This window comes from Mastigoproctus giganteus, chromosome 3, assembly GCF_048544385.1.
Source record: "Mastigoproctus giganteus isolate SK-2022 chromosome 3, ASM4854438v1, whole genome shotgun sequence".
Lineage (NCBI taxonomy): Eukaryota > Metazoa > Arthropoda > Arachnida > Uropygi > Thelyphonidae > Mastigoproctus > Mastigoproctus giganteus.
The window spans coordinates 95,112,816-95,134,279 of NC_143577.1; the positions used below are offsets into that span (position 1 = coordinate 95,112,816).

At 40.5% G+C, this 21,464-nt stretch overlaps 1 protein-coding gene across 3 annotated transcripts in view; it reads left to right on the forward strand.

Moving 5' to 3' along the window:
* LOC150088166 (uncharacterized) overlaps window positions 1–21,464 on the forward strand; it is a 323,234-nt gene that overhangs the window by 38,584 nt on the left and 263,186 nt on the right. For all 3 annotated transcript variants that reach the window (XM_090369359.1, XM_090369360.1, XM_090369361.1), the window contains exon 2: window positions 19,229–19,380. In XM_090369359.1, coding sequence (XP_090225485.1) covers window positions 19,229–19,380 — 152 coding nt within the window. The remainder of the gene's footprint in view (window positions 1–19,228; window positions 19,381–21,464) is intronic.

Here is a 21,464-nt window from a genome sequence, read left to right on the forward strand (position 1 = left end):
GGAATACTGCCTTGTAATACAGAAACAGTGTTTTATGTGATAGGCCCCAGCCAGACTTTGAAATTCTAATGATAGCACCAGAAAATTTCCTGATTTTATTGCTTAAATATAATAAGTGCTGGTGAAATGATAACTTACTGTCCACAATAATTCCCAGGTATTTGGTATCGAGGACCATAGGTAACTGTACACCATTCAACTTGTTCTGAGGAGGTCGATTTATATCTAAAGCTGTTTTAAATAACATCATTTTAGTTTTGTAAGGACTAATAACAAGCTTATAGCTTTGAGCCCAAGAACTAAAGTCTGTCAGCACACTACTAGCTCTCTGTTCTAAGAGTGAGCGAGATCATCCTGCAATTATAATTGTCAGATCATCTGCAAATGCCACCACCTTACAATTAGGGAATGTGCGAACTAACCAATTCTGTAAGACTAGGGATAAGGGATCCCTAGTCTTACAGAATTGGTAAGAAGGGGTCCCAAAATGGAGCCTTGAGGACACCCTCTCACAACCTGTTTTTGTAGCTCAAAGTGCTTGGAATTCACTAGCACATTATTGAAAAGTAACTGTTGAAAAGAATATATAATTCCTTGGAACAATCAGCGTTTCTTAACTGAGCCATCGCTGCCTCCCACCAAACTGTATCAAATGCCCCTTCGACATCAACGTAGATTGCTAATTAATATTTGGATGTAGAATTCTCAATAAGCGTTCGAAATGCCACTAGACAATCTTCACAGGATTTCCCAGGAGTGAACCCATATTGCTGAGGCGATATCATATCCTGCTGCACTAGCAGGTCGGGTACCCGTAATGCCATTAACCTTTCAAGAATTTTACCAAGGTTTGCCAAAAGAGCGATAGGGCGATATGATTTAGGTTCAGATAGTGGCTTCCCAGGTTTTCTCACTAACTTCAATAATGCAATCTTCCACTGCGTTGGAAACAGCCCTTCTGTTAGACATTTGTTATACATTAATAAAAGGATTTTAGGTAACGACTTATAGAACCTCGTTATAAATATATTCTTGACTAAATCAATTCCAGGACATTTTGTGAGATTAAGCTTCTTCAAAACTCTTGTAAGTTCTTCCATCGTAAACTTCGCAGTATGTTCTCTAACTACATAGAGCCGATTATCTCTACGTATACTAGTTTGATATGAGGAAGCGAGTATAACCCACTTTATACTAATCTACTTTATAAAGTGGATAACCACTTTATAATATATAGCCGTTTTCCACTTTATAAAGTGGATAACCGCTATATACTACATCTTAGCAAATAGGTCCGTGACCTTAAGTGTTTATAATAAACACTCAAAGTCACGGCCGCATAGTTACTAAAGCTTGAATAGAAAAATGGCGAAGTCAATATTCAAATATTTTGAACTGTTTTGTTTATCGTGTTTTTTTTTTTTTTTTATGTTTTTGTTTGTTATGTTGAATTCAAACTAAAACAAAATCACATTTTGTGTTATGAGTGTTTAGTAGGCCATAAGCTACATTGGCTATAGGGCGCCTATCCATATGGATGTGTTAGAAGTAATTCTGAATTAAAGGCACATTTCATTTTAGAAACCTGGTATTAGGTATGTTCGGGGTCTGACGGCATCTGGGATTTCTCCCATCTCCGCATATGTTCTCTCTATCGGACAAGCCAGAGATTTAAAAGTGTGTGGGATATGTACTGTGTAGTTTGTTGTGCCCATTGTGCATCCGGCCTGTTAGCCGCCGGGCCCCTAGTGAGACCCGACGTTACCAATGCCCGCCACAGGGAGGCCGGCCGGGTGTTACCAATATTTGTACTCTGGCTGGTCTTGCCACTTACTTTCCTGGGATTTCAGTGGCTAGGACCAAAAAATAAAATAAAAAAATAATTATAATAAATAAATAAATAAATCGAGGTTGATATTAGTGATACTTAGCAAGTTAGTATTAATAGTATGCGACGTGGGGCTGTGCCCTGAAAGTGAGTTTTAAAAACCAAATAGGTTCGGGCAAGAATTTTGATGTTCTCTTTTGATTTTGAAATGTAGGGCTAAACGCTGTGCAAGACAAAAGTTTGGGGGAAGGATGAAGACTGGGGGGGGGAGAAGTTTGAAATAAGGGGCCGACAGAGTAGATAGCCCCTGCAGGTGGTGAGGCATGCCCGTGCCCCACCAGAGTGAGAAAATTGGGGAGGCAAGGAGAGGCAAGCCTCTCCTCCCCAGGAGTTTGGAAAGAAAGAGTGCGGATTTGGGTCGCCAATAGGCTGTTCCGGCGGGAGAGTGCCACCGTATGTCGTCTCCATCAGTTTGCAGGCCCTAAAAAGCTGGCCGTTGAGTCTCATCTAGGTGGGACACTAATAGGGGGTTAAATCTGGGATGTCATCCTTCCAGACTGCATGTGGTCTGGGTCCTATTTTCTGGTCATTATCTTGGGGTCATAATCAAGTCTACTGGCTGTCATTATGAGGTTTCAGAGTCGATGATATATTCCAATTTTTTTTTCAGAAAACATTAATGAACTTAATGAACATTTAAGTTCATTAATGTTTGCCTTGTCGCCAATAATATGCTCCAGTGCTATCGGTTCTTGCAGTTCAGTCAGAGAAAGCAAGACTGATGTTCTGTCATGGTGATATCCAGGACAGTCAATGTTTTGACTGTTAGATGTGTTGAGCAGTATTCACACTGAGTTAAATGGAGGTGGGTCAGATGAGTATGCCTTATTCTTGCCCGTGCAAGTACCACTTCTTCCCTTCTAGTTGTCTGGATGCTCGAGTGCCAAAATTTTGGTTCCTGTTTCAACTGGAAAAGTTTATTTTTAGTCTGAGTATACCAAAGTTCTTTACACTGTTCAATGCATGCTGCTGTTATGATGACATCATTGTCAGAGGCTGGAATATGGACAGAGGTTAGATCTAATATGGAGGGAATTTTTGCAGATATATCCGCCAGTTCATTCCCCTTTATCCCTGAATGTGCTGGAATCCATCAAAAGTTCATTAACTGTTGACGACGTTGAATTTTCAAGAGCAACCTCCTGATTTGTTTTAAAACAGGGCGATTCGTATAGGAGGGAATTGAGCTGAGAGAATGCGTAAATTAAATATTTTGGAGATGGGTAAAGATTCTGATTTTCTAGAGCTAATTTTATTCCATGTAATTCTGCAGAAAAGTTGTTATACTCAGCTGGAAAGAAAGCTGAAATGATAGCAGAGGGAAACACTGCTGCTGCTCCAACAGTTGATTGAGATTTTAACCCATCAGGATATATTGGCAGTAAATCAATATAGCTCTGACTATGGCTTGCATGGAGTTGTTTCACATTGAGAGTCGGTAGAAGATTCTTACCCCACTGAAGAAAATAGGTATCACAATTCAGTTGAAGAAAGGGAGTCCAAGCTGGGTGAGATTCATTACCTGTTGACTATTCTGAAGAGGAACTTTCCAACCCTCTGATATTTCAAGAAGCCGTAGGCCTGCTGGTCTTATTTTACTAGGTTTATTTCTATAGAGATTAGGTAATTGTGGATTGAAATGGTATGGGTGAATAGGATGCGGACAGCAACTTTTTATTTTGGCTGCATACTTAAGTAGTAACATTTTTCTGCGGAGGTGCAAAGGGGTTTCTTGAGATTCAGTATATAGACTGAGTTGGAGATGTCCCGAAGGCTCCAAGTGCAATCCGTAATGCATTGTGTTGTATAGGGTCTAGTCAGCGTAGTACACTCCTTGGGCAGAATCATAGACTGGAGCCCCATAATCCAAACGGGATCTAATCAGTGCCCTATATAATCGAAGCAATGACGTACGATCTGCTCCCCGAGACAGGGCAGATACGGCTATTAGTATGTTCATCTTTTTGAGACAGGTATTACGTACAAATTTAATATGCTCAAGGAAATTTAACTTATTGTCAAGGGTTAATCCCAAGAATCTGATGTTGTTGGCAATCGGAATAGTAAAGTTTGACATGTGGAATTCAGGATCTGAATGCAAAAATGTATAATAACAGTTTTTTCTGTTGTGAAAGACGATAGCTATTGAGTACTTTTGTACTTTATTCACGGATATCTGTAACTGACGTTTAATAGATCTCATATTCTGCGAATGGCAAGAAGGAGAGAGATCGTCAGCATTAAGGTAAGCCTCGACAGTATTTACAAGTTCTTTTGTAATAGATTCTAAGGGAAAAAAGGGTTCCACTCAGTACAGACTTTTGCGGAACTCCTTCTTCCTGCAAGAATGTCGTAGAAAGGAAGTCAAAATATCGGACTTGAAAAGAACGACTCCATAAAAAGTTCTTAATAAATATAGGTAGGTTGCCTCGTAGACCAAGAGCATACAGGTCTCTGAGAATGCCGTGACGCCAGGTAGTATCAAAGGCCTTCTCTATATCTGCAGAGACCATAACAAGGTGTTCATTTCTCCCCAAGGCATTGCGGACTCGGCCTTGATCATGAGATTTAAGGCGGACCTGTTTTGGCGAAAGCCATGCTACATGTTGGTCTTCAGTGATCCAAACGAGTCGTTTTTTTTTTTTTTTATGAAAATCCCAAACACGAAAGGTATCAAAACCTATAGTACTTAGTACCATGCATGGGTAGAAGGAGAAGTATGGGGGGGGGATGCCGGAAACTTTGCTCTAGAGACTAAACATGGGTTTCACCACTTCAAGCCTCTAATAAGCAAAGTGGTGGTATTTCACCGGTTGATGAAAGTCATCTACCACCTACTACTGTGGATCATTTTCTCAAGGATTTTGCCGAGGCAACTGGAGAGGGAAATTGGACAGTAATTATAAGGACTACAAGGATCTTTTCCAGGTTTCAAAAAGGCCAGAACTGTGGCGTGGTGCCAAGATCTAGAATAAATGTTTTCCAGAAATATTCGATTATAAAATAAAAGCAGCAGTTGTAAATGTTTGTCATCAAGGTGATGTAATATATTCCATCGGGTCCTGCTGCACTGTTGCGTGTTGTTCTAATGGCCTGTAGAAGTTCCAAATACTGAAGAGGCTGGTTATATGGTAAGATTAGAGAGGTGCGAAAGTTCATGGGTCGCTGTTCAGTGATGTTTTGGATTTTCTGGAATTCCGGGGAATAGCTTGATGTCGCAAAGGGTTGCCCAAGGCATTTGCTATATCCAGAGGAGCAGAGTTCTTGCTCATTCCAAGAAAGAATTGTGAAAGAGATGGTCGGAAACTTTCCAGAAAACTGTCTAATTTTCTTCCATATCAATTTGGAGTAAGTGTTTTTATTTACATTGGACGCAAACCGAGTCCACGAATTGTTCTTGGCTTGTCCTTGAACGAGACGCGCTCTTGCCCTTAGTTTCTTATAGTTGATGAGATTAACTATTGTTGATGATAGTCGAAATAAAATCCACGCTTTATTTTTTTTCCTCTTTGCTTTCGTTCATTTTCATTCGACCAATAGTTAAAATGGCGTCGGGCCGTAGGATTTTTTAATGGAATCAAGTTTTTAGCTGTTGATAACAAGTGAGATGTGATCTATTCCGTTCCTTCATCTATGGGCTGTAATCATATAATTTCCTCATCCAGGGCGATAGCTGACTGAAATTTGACCCAGTTGACACGAGAGAATTTCCACTTCCTGCAAAATCGGCTAATGGTGGTTGTGCAGTGTGCATATTACAAATAATTGGGAAATGATTACTGCCCATGGGATCATTCATAACAGATCATGACTGGAAACAGTACCGGAGAGCATATTGAGATATCAATTGCAGAAGTTTGTCCAGTTTTACCCAGAAGGTTTCAATCAGTCGGCCATGTCTATCTAATTTAGAAGATCCCCATAAGGGGTGGTGGCCATTGAAATCCCCCAACAGACAGACAGGGGGGAGGTAACTGCATTAGAAGGTTTCCAGATCTTAGTAAGAAGGTATGATTTGGTGGAAGATAGATTGAAACTAGTGTTATCGCAATCTGAATAATGAAACGTACCGCAACAGCTTCAATTTCTGTTTGAAGAACAATTTGCTTCGCTGGGATCTGCGATTTGATCAAGATGGCCCCACCACCGCGGGCAGCATTTGATGTATTGCGATCTTTTCTATATATAGAGTAGTTCTTTATGGAGGTGGAAATTTGAGAAGTTAAATAGGTTTCTTGCAAACAGAAGCCCTCCGGAGAGTAGCAATGAATAATGTCACGGATATTGTCGATATCCGTGACTTTAAATGTGACCTTACAGTGGTCATGGATATCACTGTAAAATATAAGGCGTTACTTGAGATGAGTATACGAGGAGCTGTGTCTGATTGCTTTTTCAGTATGGTAGTTTTATGTCGGCGAGACTTTTGTTTTTGGAAATAAAGGCCGACCAGTGTCCATTTCTTCCTCCACATATATTTCTAAAATCGGGTCTTCTTGGTTGGATGAGTAATTAGTATCCATGGAGGTGTCTTGGATATTTTTTCTTGAATTGGAAGTTTTACTATGAGAAGTAGTAGTAGCAATCACTGGTGAGGAAGGACGTCGCTGGTACTGTAAGAGGAGTGTTACTTGCCTGGTCTGAGTGCTTAGGGATATTGGACTGTTGCTGAGAGGGAGGACAGCTCGAGACCAGTCGGAGATTGATATGTTTTAAGGGAACTGTAACATCAGTTTGGGTGGACACTGTTTGTTGTTTTTGTGCAATATTAGCACAGGTACGTTTGGGCATGGCAGGAGCAATTGGTTTCCTCGCTTGTTGATAGTTTATCTTGTTCTCAACCTTATAATTAACAATTTTTTTTCTCAGTTTTCTATCTGTTACATGTTTTGGAATACGCAGGATGGCTGCCTTTGCAACTGGGACAAATCATTTCCGTTGACAAACATTCAGACTGAGTATGATCGGAAGATCCACATTTTGGACAAACTGGGCTTCCTCTGCATGTCGTCTGAGAGTGGCCATACTTTTGGCACTGTAACATCTCAAGGGTGTAAGATGTAGAATCTTACAAATTAATTAAAATAAAAATATTTGTTTTTTTGTTTTTTTCTCAAAGTAAGATTAAAATAGCGTAGATTTGGAGATGGGCCAATTTTAAGCGTGAGAATTAGTAATGGTAGCAAAGGGGTAAACTATCAATTCCCATAATACAAGAGAGCAAACAGGGACAGCAGGACTAGGTAAAGGGGTGGCATTTGAGAATAGGTGTGAAAAGGGTTGCTTGAGAATGAACAATAGGACGGGAGACGGGATTAGACGAAGCGCCTCCTTTGATCTATAACACTGTCAGACCAAAACAGGAAGTGAGTGCATGTCCAGTGTTCGTTTCAAATTAAAACCGGCATCAGGCTGACTGATATTTGAGTTTCTGATACTTTTAGAAAGAAAGGTGCGAAACGAAAATGAGTGTTTGTGGAGGTTGCCAGTGTTTGCTGCCTGTGAGAAAAAAAAAAATAAGAATGTTCGAAAAAGAGGTTGGTTTGCATGCTAGGGAGACAGCCTGGGAAAAAGGTGTTAGCGAATGAAACGGAACGTAAATTTAAACTGTAAGGGGAGGATTGGTTGGAGTCCTTGGGGGAGGCGTTCCAGGCTTGAGGTGCAGTGTAGAGTTCGGGGAACAAAAAGAGAGCGCGTGAAAAAAGAGGAAGTTTTTTTTGGAAAGAAAATGAGACGGAAGGGTTGAGTGAAATATAATGAGGAGATAGTCGAAGTGAGGTTATCGGAAATGTAAGGGAGTGAGAACAAAAGGGGTGAACGTGTGTAAGGGGTAGTTAAAGGGAGCTCGGCAAACAGTAAGCGCCTCCTTAGCCAGGTGGGCAGGAGCAGCAGTGCTTAGCACACGCTTCTTGATCAGACTGGGGTTCGAGCCCGTGACCACCAAATACAGAGGATGCGGAAATGTCAGGAAAAGACCACCGCATATTCCCGGAGCAATATGGCCTTAGTTGCTAATGCTTCTAAAAACCAAATAACAACAACAACAACATTGGCAAACAGTGAGAATGAGAGAAGATTCACATAGATGACCAAGTCCACCGAGGAAGGCGATAATACCCTGAAATAGTCTTGAAAGGCAAAGTAGCAGACCTGGAACAGAAGGTTGCGGTCCTGACAGGCAGAATAGCAGTCCTGAATGCCGTACAATATTTCGCTGGAAGCCGTCAGATATTGCTCTGGATGGCGGAAGATAGCAGCCCTGAATGAGGAAAGGATAGAAGGCCCTAACAGAGACATCCCGCCAGAAATTAGAAGTAAGTGCCAAGTTAACATAAGCACTCTTTAAATCATAAGGACTATAGGGAATAATAAGAGAATTATAGGGGAAGGCATTATGGGAAATTATACACTAATGTACATGTGGATGAATATCGGTGTGGTGTTAGAACATAGTAATGAACGGAGAATATGTAGAGATGGTCAAATTACATATGAATGAATAGAAGTAAAGTAGCTAATATAGACGGGATAATTAAAGTAAATACTATTATATATGATGATCCAGATGTACTATAGTGGCCAAGTCAGAAAGTTTTTTTTTTTTTTTTTTTTGTTTAGTGCTGGTATGAACCAGATAATTAAGATAAAAGCTAGTTATTTGAATGGTTTCAATTGTATCATGGTAATTTAGCTAGGGGAGGTTTTGTGATTAGTATTGCTATATAAGAAGGAAGGATTGTATAAGAAAGTTGAATGTGGAAATTGAGTGTGATCCCTAAGAAAAATTGATGATACATTAGAGAAGTTATCATAATGGAAATTCATGAACTTTTTAATAACCTTGTGCTAAAAAAAAGTGATGTACATGAATATAAATTTACATAACCAATTAGTTCATACAATGTGTCATATATGTGGTGTTATCATGTTATAATATGTGCATAATTATTCTTAATTTCTTGTCTTGTATATATGTGTAATAAAGAATTGTATATAGCCTTAATGAAGTTGTGACTAGTCATTTTGAACTCGCAGCCCAATCCGAAGGAGGAATATAGCAATTCCCAAGAACCCGATTTTTTCAGTGAGATATACGAGTCAGATGCGAAAGGTGGGGTGAGGAAAAGAGAAAAAAGTAAAGGTTCAAATAAAATATAGGCATTCATACAGATTAACCCCCCCCCCCACAAGCGATTATGTATGGACGAACACAGCAAAGTAGATAACCCGCTTTTACTGACGATGGTAGGTTTGGGGAATTAAACGTAAGGATAATATTCCTGGTGGGTGTAAGGTTATTGTCTTTTTTAATCATGATTCTTTTTGCCGCAATACCATTTCATCCTCCGTCATATTTAGCAGACCCGAGCTAAATATCACACCTTTAGGTGTATTTAGTGTTTTATGGGGAGATATGCTCACTGCTATCCCAGAAAAATTTGAGTTGTAAAAGTTTCTCTGAATATCTACGGTTTGCTGTTTCTAAAAGTAGGTCTCCAGATTGTAGTGTTTTTACAGTCTTAGGAGATCCAGCAATACTCTCCAGGTTTTTCTGTATGAGGAAAGGAGATAATTTGCTGACAGGTTGGTCTGATAGCGAGTGCATAATTAGAAATGCAGGAAACTCTTGTTGGTGAATTAGTTTTCAACCTCTTGGGCTGTGAGATGTCAAAATCAGTATCATTCTCTGGCCGAGAGCTTGTCCGCTCTAGAGGCGGAAACACATTTTGCTCCTTTTGGCCTTTGGCAGATGAGCTTTTCTGCCAAGGTTTCCAGCCCCGCCACGGGGAGGCAGGGGCAGTGCCTGGTGTGAGCAAGCGAAAAGTAGTAGTGGTTAAGAATAAATGAGAAAAAAGAAATGTGGCTTTCCTTTCTTGCTATGTACAAGTACTTTTGTAACAACAGCTGTTATTAAATAAATGGATTGCTTAGCGAGAGTAAAAGAACGTAAAAGAACTATTTATCACTTGTAGAGAAATGCGCCGAAAGTCACAGAGAAATCGCTCAGTTACAAACGCTTGGCACCCGGGGCCTTTCTGTCAGTGACATGACATCATTGTAGCAACAGAACGCTTTGTAGCACCTCGTTATTCCTGTCGTTATCCCATGTAAGCTGTCACGCCGGTTTTTGGTTTGTAAAAGAGTTCACCCTTTTCGGTAGAGGGTGATCAGGGCCGTAGTAAGGGAAGTGCGACCATACCGGGAGCTAATCTGATCATGAGTAAATTACAAAAAAAAAGTATAAAAGTAAAAATTACTAATTAAATTTCATATTACTAATAAAATTACTAATTAAAATTACTAATTAAAATTCATATTTTAATTAAGCTGGATGGTCTTGCACATCTTCGTTTCGTTTGGCAGTGAACGAATTGGCATATGTCTGGCAGGACATATGCCAATATTTTACTAATATTGGCATATGTTATTGGAAACTGATAGTATAGTACAACGACTATACTATCAGTTTCTCACGCTTTTTCTCTCAATACAACACTATCCGTGAAGTGTAAGCGTGATTTAGGTGTATTATTCATTTGTTCATTCATAAGAATCCGAAGAAGAAAAAACAATGATAAAGCTGGTAAATATTCTTAATTTCGTAATTTTTACAGAAACAAATATATCCTTTAAACATTAACTAAAATTACCTAATAATTGAAAACCGAAATGTAATCATTATTTATTTTTTAAGCTAGGAAATTTCTAATTAAAGTTAATACTCTACGTTACCTATTTTTGAATTCATTATATATACTATATATTATAAGAGAAAGAAGTTACTCTGAATGTTCCTACTAATTTTATTACTATAATGCATTTCATTTTATATATTTACTGATTTTATTGATCATTTTGTATGTGGAATTGTGATTGTAATTAAATATTATTAATAGAAAGAACTATCAGTTTAATTTATTTATTTCAGGCTTATGCTGCGATGTATTTAATCTAGTTATGCTCTACTGAATCAATTAAAACATTTAGTTTGAGTTGTTCAAGCTGTGGTCTTTCTTAGGAAAATGAGATAGAGGGGTGTAAATTTTGTAGTGTTTTAGCTCCGAAAAGCCACTCAGCTTCGCACAGCGTACTACGAGCGTTAAAATGATTAAAGTTATCAAGTGTGATCACCATTTCCCTGTGATCAGTTGTGGATGCAATAGAATCGAAGCCATGAGATTGATTGTTTAGTGAACAGGATTAGGTATTTAACGTTTCTGAGATATAACTCTATGAATTGCTTTAGTTGTTATTGAGTTGCTGAATATTAAAGAATTCAAAAAAGTTAATACTCAAACACCAGCCAAGTAATAAAATATGTAATAAAATAAAATAAAGCAAGATGATACAGTAAACTGGACTATTACAGTAAGTACTAAAAGAAATAAAATCGGTTAAAATAGTTAAAAACTGTTTTAACACATCGGTTAAAACAGTATCATATCGGTTAAAATAGGTTGAAATAGTTAAAAACTGTTTTTACTCTGATTATCTTTAATTTAATTTTAGTATAAGCAATATTAAAAATATGGCTTGCTCTGCATCCAGAAAACTAGCTTCTTCCTCTTCACTTTTACTTGTTTTTACAACAGCTGTTACTTTGTGCAAATTTCGAATCACCAAATGTTGTTTCTTTTGCATATACATAGCTTATCTGCGAAAAGATCTAAACCTCCCAAACACTTCTTAATTCATTTCACAAATATACGTGGTCTCAATTCTAATCTCAACGATGTCCATTTCCACTTGCAGTCTGCCAAACCCCATGTACTTTTTCTGACAGAATCTCAGTTATCGGTTGATTCAAGTACTGTGCATCTCAGATGCCCAAATTATTCGCTGTATGATTCCTTTCGCCTCAAAGGTGGTACTTGTGCATATGTCCGTTCTGATATTCCCTGTCAGAGACTTGGCAATTTGGAATCTCCTCTCTTTGATCTTCTCTGGCTTAAAATCTCTCTACCTCATTGTGTCAAATTCATCTGCTGTGTCTACCGTTCTCCCAACTCCACTAATCACTTGGAGCTCTTTGACTTCCTCTCTTTGCAACTTGACTTTCTCCGGTCCAACTTTCCTAACAGTGAGGTAATTTTCCTTGGTGATTTTAATGTTCACAACTCCAGCTGGCTTCCGTTTTCTAGTCACACCGACCCAGCAGGTCGTGATGCTGAGGCTTTTGCAATTACTAATGATCTTGCACAGATTGTTCATTTACCCACAAGAATACCGACAATCCTAATCATACAGCCAACACGCTTTTTCTCACAAACAACCCTTCTAAGTACACGGTCGAAATGAGAGGTCCTTTAGGCACTTCAGATCACAACTTGATGATTGTCTCTTCTCCAATGGAGCCTTTATCTCATGGCTATTCCCAACCTCGTGTTGTTTGGCATTACAAGAATGCAAAATGGGATGACCTGCGAGATTTCTTTTCTTCTTTTCCTTGGTCGGATTACTGTTTCAAAACTTCTGATGTCAACGTTTGCTCAGACGTGTCAGTGAAATTATTCTTGCAGGAGCATATCATGCTAGGTGGCGCATACCGTGTTCGTCAATGAATTTTTTGCCCTGCAAAAGTTGTTTTAATTTGTGATATTCTCTGTGCATTATTGGATATAATTTGGCGTCCTGGATTCTCCTTGATTTGGTGAGTTCGTACATGCCATTTTTATTCCAGTCTTTTAGGGAACAGCAATGTCATTAACGATTTTCAAAATATTTCTTTGCTGCTCCAGCTACCACGTTGTTCCTAACGAACATGGCTGCTCTCATATTAGTCTGACTCTCGTTTATTGATGAACTGCTCTTTATTTCGCTTGTAATTGGTAGTATTTGGCTGATTGTTAGCTATTAAGTTACATTTTGGAACACTGGGAAGACTAACCGTACTGCCGACACATCATATGCATATTACCATGATGAGTTACGGGGTTTTTGCATACGTATACTAGTGCTAACGATAAATTACGAAGCTAGAGGGTGGCCATTGCTTCTTCCTCCTTAGAAACAAAAGGCTTTGTTCGTAGACCAGAAGTCACATAACTGCCAACACATAACAAATCAAATGCCAACACGTGGATTTGATTTGGTATGCAAATTGGCAGCTCCCCCTTGTGGACGCGCTACGAACCAATATTCTGATTAATAACTAAACCACTTGGAGAGTTCAATACCATCCCAATCCTGTGTCACTTACTTTTCACCCCTGACGAGCTGCATCCCTACACTCATACTTCAGTGCATACTTTTCATCCCAAATTACGGACTGAAATTGCTACCATGATTACGTGCGAAAGCTCCAGTTCCACCACTAAAGAAGGGCCTGAGTCTGGTAGCCCACCTCAACCCACTGTCCCAACTAAGACTCCATCAAAGAATGGTAATTTTGTATTGAAGAAGAAGAAAAAGATCAAAGAACCAAGGGCTGCCATTTACCTACCTAGCCGCATACCCATCCCAAGATGAGGGCTGCCCACTGTCTGTGGCATCTTACCAGGGCCCTGATGACCCATTGTGTTCTGCCTTACCAGCCAGCTCTACTGCTACCTCCCAACTGGCCATCAAGACTCCTGCACTGATAAGTCCTTCTGTCTTGGCCCTTACCATTGCATCTGGCCTCAAATCTTCTCCAAGGCTAGGAATCTCTCCACCATCTTCTGATTCAACCTCTTTGCATCAGGAAATCTCCAAACTCCAACAGGCACCTAGTGCTGATGTTCCAGAAGCCACTGCTGATTCAACCTTTTTGCACAAGGACATCTCCAAACTCCACCAATCACCTAGTGCTGCTGTTCCAGGAGACACTTCTGATTCAACTTCATTGCACCAGGATATATCCAAACTTCACCAAGAACCTACTGCTGCTCTAGGAGCCACTGCTGATGCAACTTTATTGCATCAGAAGTGGTGCAACTCATGATGCAACCAGGACATATCCAAACTCCACCGGATTCTGGTCTTATTCCTGAATGACGACACCAACCGTTTCACTAAGACAGCAGGTAATTCCATCCAGAAGCTATGGTCAAGTTTGGAGACCATTACTACTCAGTTGTTGATTGACAACGAAAAGCTGAAAGCAGTGAATGAAGAGCTGCGATCGGGTAGTAGACACGTTTTTCCAAGCTTCCTGTCGCTGTTGGTTCTGAAACCAGTTCTTTTGATAACCACAGTCTCCTGCCCTTCGACTGAGGCCACCTCCTACACAAGCGTCGTTCGCAAAGGACAAACCCTGACCGCTACTCAAGAAAGCAAAAGGCTCTTGAGGGTCAACGAGACTTCGGAGCTTAAAACGAGCAATGATATAAAAGAATTGGTAACCAAAACACTCAAGACTGACTAGAGAAGTATCAAAGTAAGATCACGGAGTTCTATCAGAAACCGGGGTGTCCTTCTGGAAACAGCTACACAAGAGGATTTGTTTAGTATCTCCACCTCCAACTCCTTGGGCACCGCAAGTATTGTCATTACCCCACCCAGGAAATCAAATTCCTCGCTACTGATTTATGAGACGTCTAAAGACCTATCCAATGAGGCCCTCATTGAAGACCTTTTTTACAAGAACCTGGCTGACTCTAGGTTCTTTTGGGAGGAAGTAAAATTTTAAACCACGGCGGTAAGGTTTGCCATTAAGGCCAAATCCAGTTTGACAGAGCACTGTGTTGTTAGTCTCTCTCCACGCCTCTACAAGTACATATTATCAACTGATAGAATCTTCCTTGGCTGCAATGCACACAGATTCCGCCCATTCACAATGGTAACAAAATGTTTCCTCTGCCTGGGTTATGGGCACACCTCCCAGAATTGTTCCCACAGCTCCCCCTCTTGCGGACACTGCTCACAGTGGACACGTTAATGCTGAGTGTCCCCACCGAGATGAAGAGCCTAGCTGCGTAAACTGAAAAAGACGAAGATGGGAACATAACCATTCTGTCCGGGACATCTCCTGCCCAGAATACCAAAGAGCATTAGAACTAGTACGGCAAAGGACCGCTAATGTTTAGTCCAACCAGCTCTACTCTTCGAGATGGTTCCCTTGCTAGCTCCCTACACTATACTGATAATTCCCCTTCCATACCTGGACCCCGGAGTCTAAAGATTATGCAAATCAATGGGCACAGGTCATGTACTGTGCCAGACGAAATCCGCCTTGCTGCGGAGAACCACTCTGTTGACATCATCTTGATTCAGGAGTCGTTTGTCACTAGGATCCATTCTTTTCTCTCTGAAAAAATCACCGGTTATTCCATTCATACCCGCATTACTCAACCCGCCCAGGCAGATCTCGAAACATGCATTGTGGTGCTTAACAGAGATCTGGATGTCTTGGTCATTCAGGGACTCTGCAACCAGTTTGCAACGTCCATCCAAATCACATATTCTGAACAGTCTTTCTACCTGATGTCACTCTACTGCCCCCCCCCCCCCATGAGCAGATATCAATGACTCCCTTAACTTCTTGGAGTACGCCCTGGACTTCATCGGCCCCGAATCACTCCTGATAGCCACTGATGCCAACGCAAAATCACCATTCTGGTTTAGTTCGACTAGCGACACCCGGGGAATGCTGGTTGAGGACTTCATCATTAGCAGGAATGTAACGATCCACAATAAGCCTTGTCAGTATACAACTTACAGCAGCTCCATTGGAGAGTCAAACATTGATCTCACCATTTCCACAAGGAAACGTAGCCCTCTAGTCTCCAATTGGGAAGTCATTCCCAACTGGACAATTAGCGATCACAGAGTTATCCTGTTCTTCATAACATTAATTACAACCATAAACACCAATGAAACTAGGATTCCGATCTTTGTTAGATTTTCCATCAGAATTTTTGACTGGGAAGCTTTCGAAAGATCTATTGTCTCAGATTTCCCGCTCACGGATCCAACCCAATACAGTGTCCGTACTGCTGACGAATTAGTTACCACCCTGCAGCAAGCTGTCCTGAAGGCCTCATAAATCTGCCAAGAAGAAAATCTTCCGTCCCACTGTATGCCTTTGGTGGACTTAGGAACTCACCTTGCTTAGACGGTTGGTCCACCGATCTCGCCGATTTTACCAGCAACACCGTGACTGGCCAGCCCCAGCCAGAAGTGTCAGAGAATCTGGCACGAAAAATCCGTGGGGCCTAGTCTACAAGATCATGCGGGACAAAACCTACAATCCGGACATCTTCAGCACAGTGACTGCAGACTCCCGGGAGACTTCCAACGGGCAAGACTCAGCCAATCACATCCTTGATAAGCTATTTCCACCAGACGACACTGCTCAGGACTTTTCTGAGCATGTTGCTATTCGTACTGCAAACAACAGTTTTGAATCAGATGAAACCACAGAACCTTTCACCTTGGAAGAATTATCAGCAGTTCTCCAAAATATTAACATCCAAAAATGTCCAGGATTAGATCTCATTGAATACAGTTTCATCCTCCGTCTTCACAAGCTTCGGCCAGAATATATACTCTTACTGTACAACAAATGTCTTCAGAAGGGATGTTTTCCTGTGGACTGATAGATCTCGCTACTGAGACTAATTAAGAAGCAGCACAAAAACCCTACTGACCCGCGCTCTCACCGTCCGATTGCGCTACTTGCAAACTTTGGTAAAATACTGGAGCGGCTTATGGCGCTCAGGACCACAGCTCTCTTTCAAGCACAGAATCTCCTCTCCCCCTGCCAGTGTGGTTCGGCTCCAGGACGATCCTGTGAGGAGGCTCTCCGATCTAGTTTGCACATAGAAAACTCTGAAGCAAAATTTGAACTTGCCATCTTCATCGACTTCGAGAGCGCGTTTGACACTGTCTGGTGGGGCGGTGCTCTGGCACGCCTCCGGACAGCCTCCTGTTCCAGCCATCTCTAAACTTTTTCAAAGCTACTTTTCAGATAGAACAGTAATTCTAAAGTCAAAATACCATCATGTCTCCAGGCTAATCACCCGGGGGTGCCCTCAGGGCTCAGTCCTGGGACCACTCGTGTGGAACATGATCCTAGAAGACTGGCTTTCCCGCTCCTTTGCCAATATCAAGATTGTTGCTTTTGCAGACGATTTCACAATAGTGGTGTCCGGCCGCTCTCGCAAAGCCATAGAAGACAATGCTAATCGGGTCCTTGACGACCTCTCTCTCTTCCTGGGCTGCACTAAATAAACTATGGATAAATCCAAGCACAACTAAAATCATGCTCTTTAAAAATAAGCTGGACCTCAGGCAGCCTCCGCAAGTTAAAGTCTCTGGGGTACAACTTCCCATTGTCACACAGACCAGTGTGCTAGGGGTGGTTCTGGATCATAAATTAAGCTTTCACCTCATCCATCTCAGCTCCAAGGTTAAAAAATTTTCAGGCTCAATCATCAGAATCACCAGAAATGGATGGGGCCTGTCCAAGCGGTCGCTTCAGCTGTACTATAAAGCCGTCTTCCTTCCGATCGTGACGTATGCTGCAGGTACTTGGTTCCACCGAGCTATATTGGTAAATATGATAGGCAAATTAGGTTCTATACAACGAACAGTGCTTCTGGCATACCCATAGGGTATGCAGGACAGTATCCACTGCTGCTATCCAGGTCTTAGATGGGACCCTTCCACTGGACTTTTGTAACCTTCCGTGGCCTGACCTTTAGAATAAACAAGAAAATTCCAAGATCTTAGACATTGAGCTAAACCTGAACACTGACCCTAAGGCAGAGAAAACTGTTATAATGAGATGTTAAACAACTGGCAGACAAGATGGGACACTTCCACCAAGGGAGCAGTTACAAGGAAATTCTTGCCGAATGTGACTTTTCCCTCCTATAAGTCAACACAGAAGTGGCTCTCTCTAACTCTTGAGACATCATTCCTAGTCACTGGGCATGGCTAATTGAACGAGAAGCTCTTCCAACTAGAAGAGCTTCTCGTTCCAACGTTTTCCTCGTTTATTCATTCAACTGCCGTTTTCTGGAACAACCTTCCCTCATACCTATTTCCTGAAAATTACAGTCTACAGAAGTCCAATGTCAACAAATATCTTCTTTCGTCTTCTCAACCTCCAACCCAAGCACTGTACTAAGTACTACAAGTTCTACACAGGAAGATAAAACGATCGTCTCTTCAGTCAGGACCACAGGAGACCGTGATATTGGCACCCTAGATGAATCATAAAATTTGAGCCACATTCCTTTCCCTCCCCCCCTTTCTGACATTTTTTCATGAATAACAAACACCCTTCCCCCAAAAAGTTACTTCTGTGGCAGTGCCTCCTTTCTTCGTGTTACGTAGCACTATTCAGTTTAATTCAAAGGTTGCTTAAAAGACTTTATTCTTCATTTATTCTTTCTGTATGCATTTCTTGAGAACTACGAGCTGTTGAAACTCAAGTTCAGTGTAAAGTTTCTTCTAGCTTCTTAACGAGTCTCAACGCTAGACTACTGTAGGTTTCGATGACATTGATCTTTTGAGTTGCTTTGAAAAACAAATATAAAAAAAAATTCCTTTCATTTAGTGCTTCTAAGTTTGAGTTGACCATAGTTCAAATTCACGTGACTGCTAAGAATAACGGTGTTCTTGTATTCGCTCTATTTGTGAACCCATTTAAGTTTTCTGCTTATATTCTCCGACTATAAGCAGAAAAGTTATTTATACATGCTAAATTATCCGCGTGTTTTTCTGCCCTATGTTGTACATAAAAAATGTATGCGATATGATTATAGACTTCTTCATGTGGCGTAACATTACTACAGGACGAAGAACTTGCGTTAAAAGACTGAACTAGCACAATTATTCATTGAGAAAATTAGCACTTTGTGCAATTAAAAGATACCTAATTATTGCATAATTTAAGGCTCTGGTGGTAGTGAAAAAATGTCACATTTCCCCCTCCTTCCCAATACAAAGAATTGTTTTATATCTAGCTTTCCTCTCCCATAAAGGAAAACATTGCTAGCATTTCATCCTTTTTTTTTTTTTTTTTTCATTCATATGAACTATTTTTATCTAAATTTATTACAATTAACGGTATTTTTTAATTAATTGTAATGAATTTTAATTAATTACAATATTAAGTTCATTCGCTTAGCGATTGAACTTAATATCACTATTAGACTACGAAGCCTTCCATTTAATTGAAGAACCATGATTCAGTTCAGTCCGTCATCTAACTAGCATGGCAAATGATGTTGATATATTGCAGTGAAACACTAATACAATAACATCCCACGTTGCATGCCACTAACTGCACCCTATTATCAGGAGACCGTATTTGGCCACAGTGCTTTTGGACTGTTGTTTAGATATTTGACACTCCATTCAGTCTTGGCAGATATACTATTTTTAACAAGCCTTTTGTTCTCTGTGTAGGTAAACCCAAACAGCCTAGCTGCACAGGCAGGATTAATGCAGGGAGATGCTGTCCTTCAGATCATGGGCCAAGATACTGATAGCATGAGGCATAAAGAAGCACAAGATGCTGTCATCAGAGCAGGAAATTACCTTGAAATATTGGTACAAAGGTATGAATCAAGAACAGATTTAATTTTCCATGCAGACAAAAAAAACAATAAAATAACCGAATGCTATGAATTACTTTATCATCGACTCTGCACTAAATAAATTCGATTACAGCTTTCTCTGTCCTCGCGCTCAATTCTTTTCATTTCATTTTTTAAAATTATTACTGTATGAGGATTAGCAAAAGCCTCAGCTGTGTACGTATCAAAGAAGTAAATTCACTACAAAATGCACCTATCTCAGTCGCAAGTGAAATTGTGACGCAAGTCACCATTTCACTTGCACTTCAAATAAAGGGCACTCAAAAAGGAGAGGTACGCTACTGTACTATTTTTTTGAAATTTCAAATAAATGTACTATTTATTTGAAACTTACTGTTATCGATAGGGTCGTTTTTTTACTTACAGATACCTCATTGGTGGTCAAGTAGCACAGTCTTTGAAATAACTGACAAACCCGATATTTCCACAGTGTGTGTGTGTGTGTGTGTGAGAGAGAGAGAGAGAGAGAGAGAGAGAGAGAGAGAGAGAGAGAGAGAGAGAGAGAGAGATGCGTACATCATCTATAGTTGACTTGTTCGCAATATGAGATCGATGTTATTGTTGTCATTATTTTTGGCGCAAGGGCTGCTTACGCCATGGTGACTATTATGGGAACAGTCAGAAACGATCATATACTTTTATCCGTTTAATAAAGCAGAATAACTATGAGACTAGCATCGTTACCTATGATATGAGAGAGTTTCAAAGATTCTTTATGGTTTGAAAGAAAACTGAATGAGAGTTGCCAGGCATGAGTGTATAGGGTGCATTCAACAAGAATGTGCTACATTGTGAGTGGAGAGTTGCAGTGCGTACACAGTGAAGGATCATATCCTGTGAGGAGAAATAGTAATCTGACTGTGACCGATTCGTGCTCTGGCTAGGATTACTTCCTCCCTTCTGTTTACACGGAAGCTAGAGGCCCATAACTGTGGCTCTGGTTTTATTTGAAAGAGCTTATTATTCGTTTGAGCTTGCCACAGAAGTGTCCATTTTTCCTTGCATATCCTTCGTATATTAGATCTGTAATCAACACATGGAACGCAAAATCATGATAAGGCTGGATTGGATGGATGTTTAGCAGCATAGTCTGCACATTCGTTTTTTATTAACGGATTGGCTTGGTGAGGAGGTGTTTTGTATGGCGACAAGTGTACTCTGCCAGCCGTATATATTATACTTATTTTAATGGACAAAAGGAGAATATTTTCTAGGGCAAGCTTGATGGCAATAACTCAATTGTACACTGCTGCATTTTTAAAAGGGAAAACGGCTGCACCATTATCTGCAGAAGTTTTTGGAAAACTGCTCCATTATCAGACTTTGATCCATCAGTATAAATTTTCGTAAATTGCGGGCAATTTTGTGTGTGACCAGTATGGAGCTGTTGTATGTCGATATTTGTAAGGAAATGTTTTCGCGAGTTTAGGAAGTAATTGTCACAGGTATTGATATGGTTATTTCTGGTGCAAGGGCTACTTAGCCCATATTGCGCCTATAAACGAGTTGAAGGTCACACGGTGTCTGTAAGCACAGTTAGAAACAATTATACAGAGCGGGATTAGCAGTTTGTGCACAAATAATTAGTCAAACAGGGCAGGATCCTTTCATGTTGTATCCGTCTAATGTAGACCAGGAGATGATATAAATCCCAGCATTCATTATCTACAAAATGTACTGACAGTTCTTCCAAATTCTAAGATAATAGTCTCCAGGGATGCCAACTATTGGTCAAGCCTTTGGCACAGCCGTACAGTTGACAGACCAGGAACACATAGGTATAGGTATGTTGAGGGTCTGACGGCTCCGGGGATTTCTTCCATCTCCGCGTATGTTCTATGTATCGAGTGACAGTACCCTGTCGATGCCAGAGGTTTAAAAATAATGTATGGGTCATGTAGTATGTAGTTTGTTGTGCCCATTGTTCATCCGGCCTGTTGGCCGCCGGGCCCCAGTGGGACCCGGCGTTACCATACCTGGTGACTGGGAGGCTGGCCAGGTGTACCAAGAGACTAATTATACTCTGGCAGGTTCTGCCACTTACT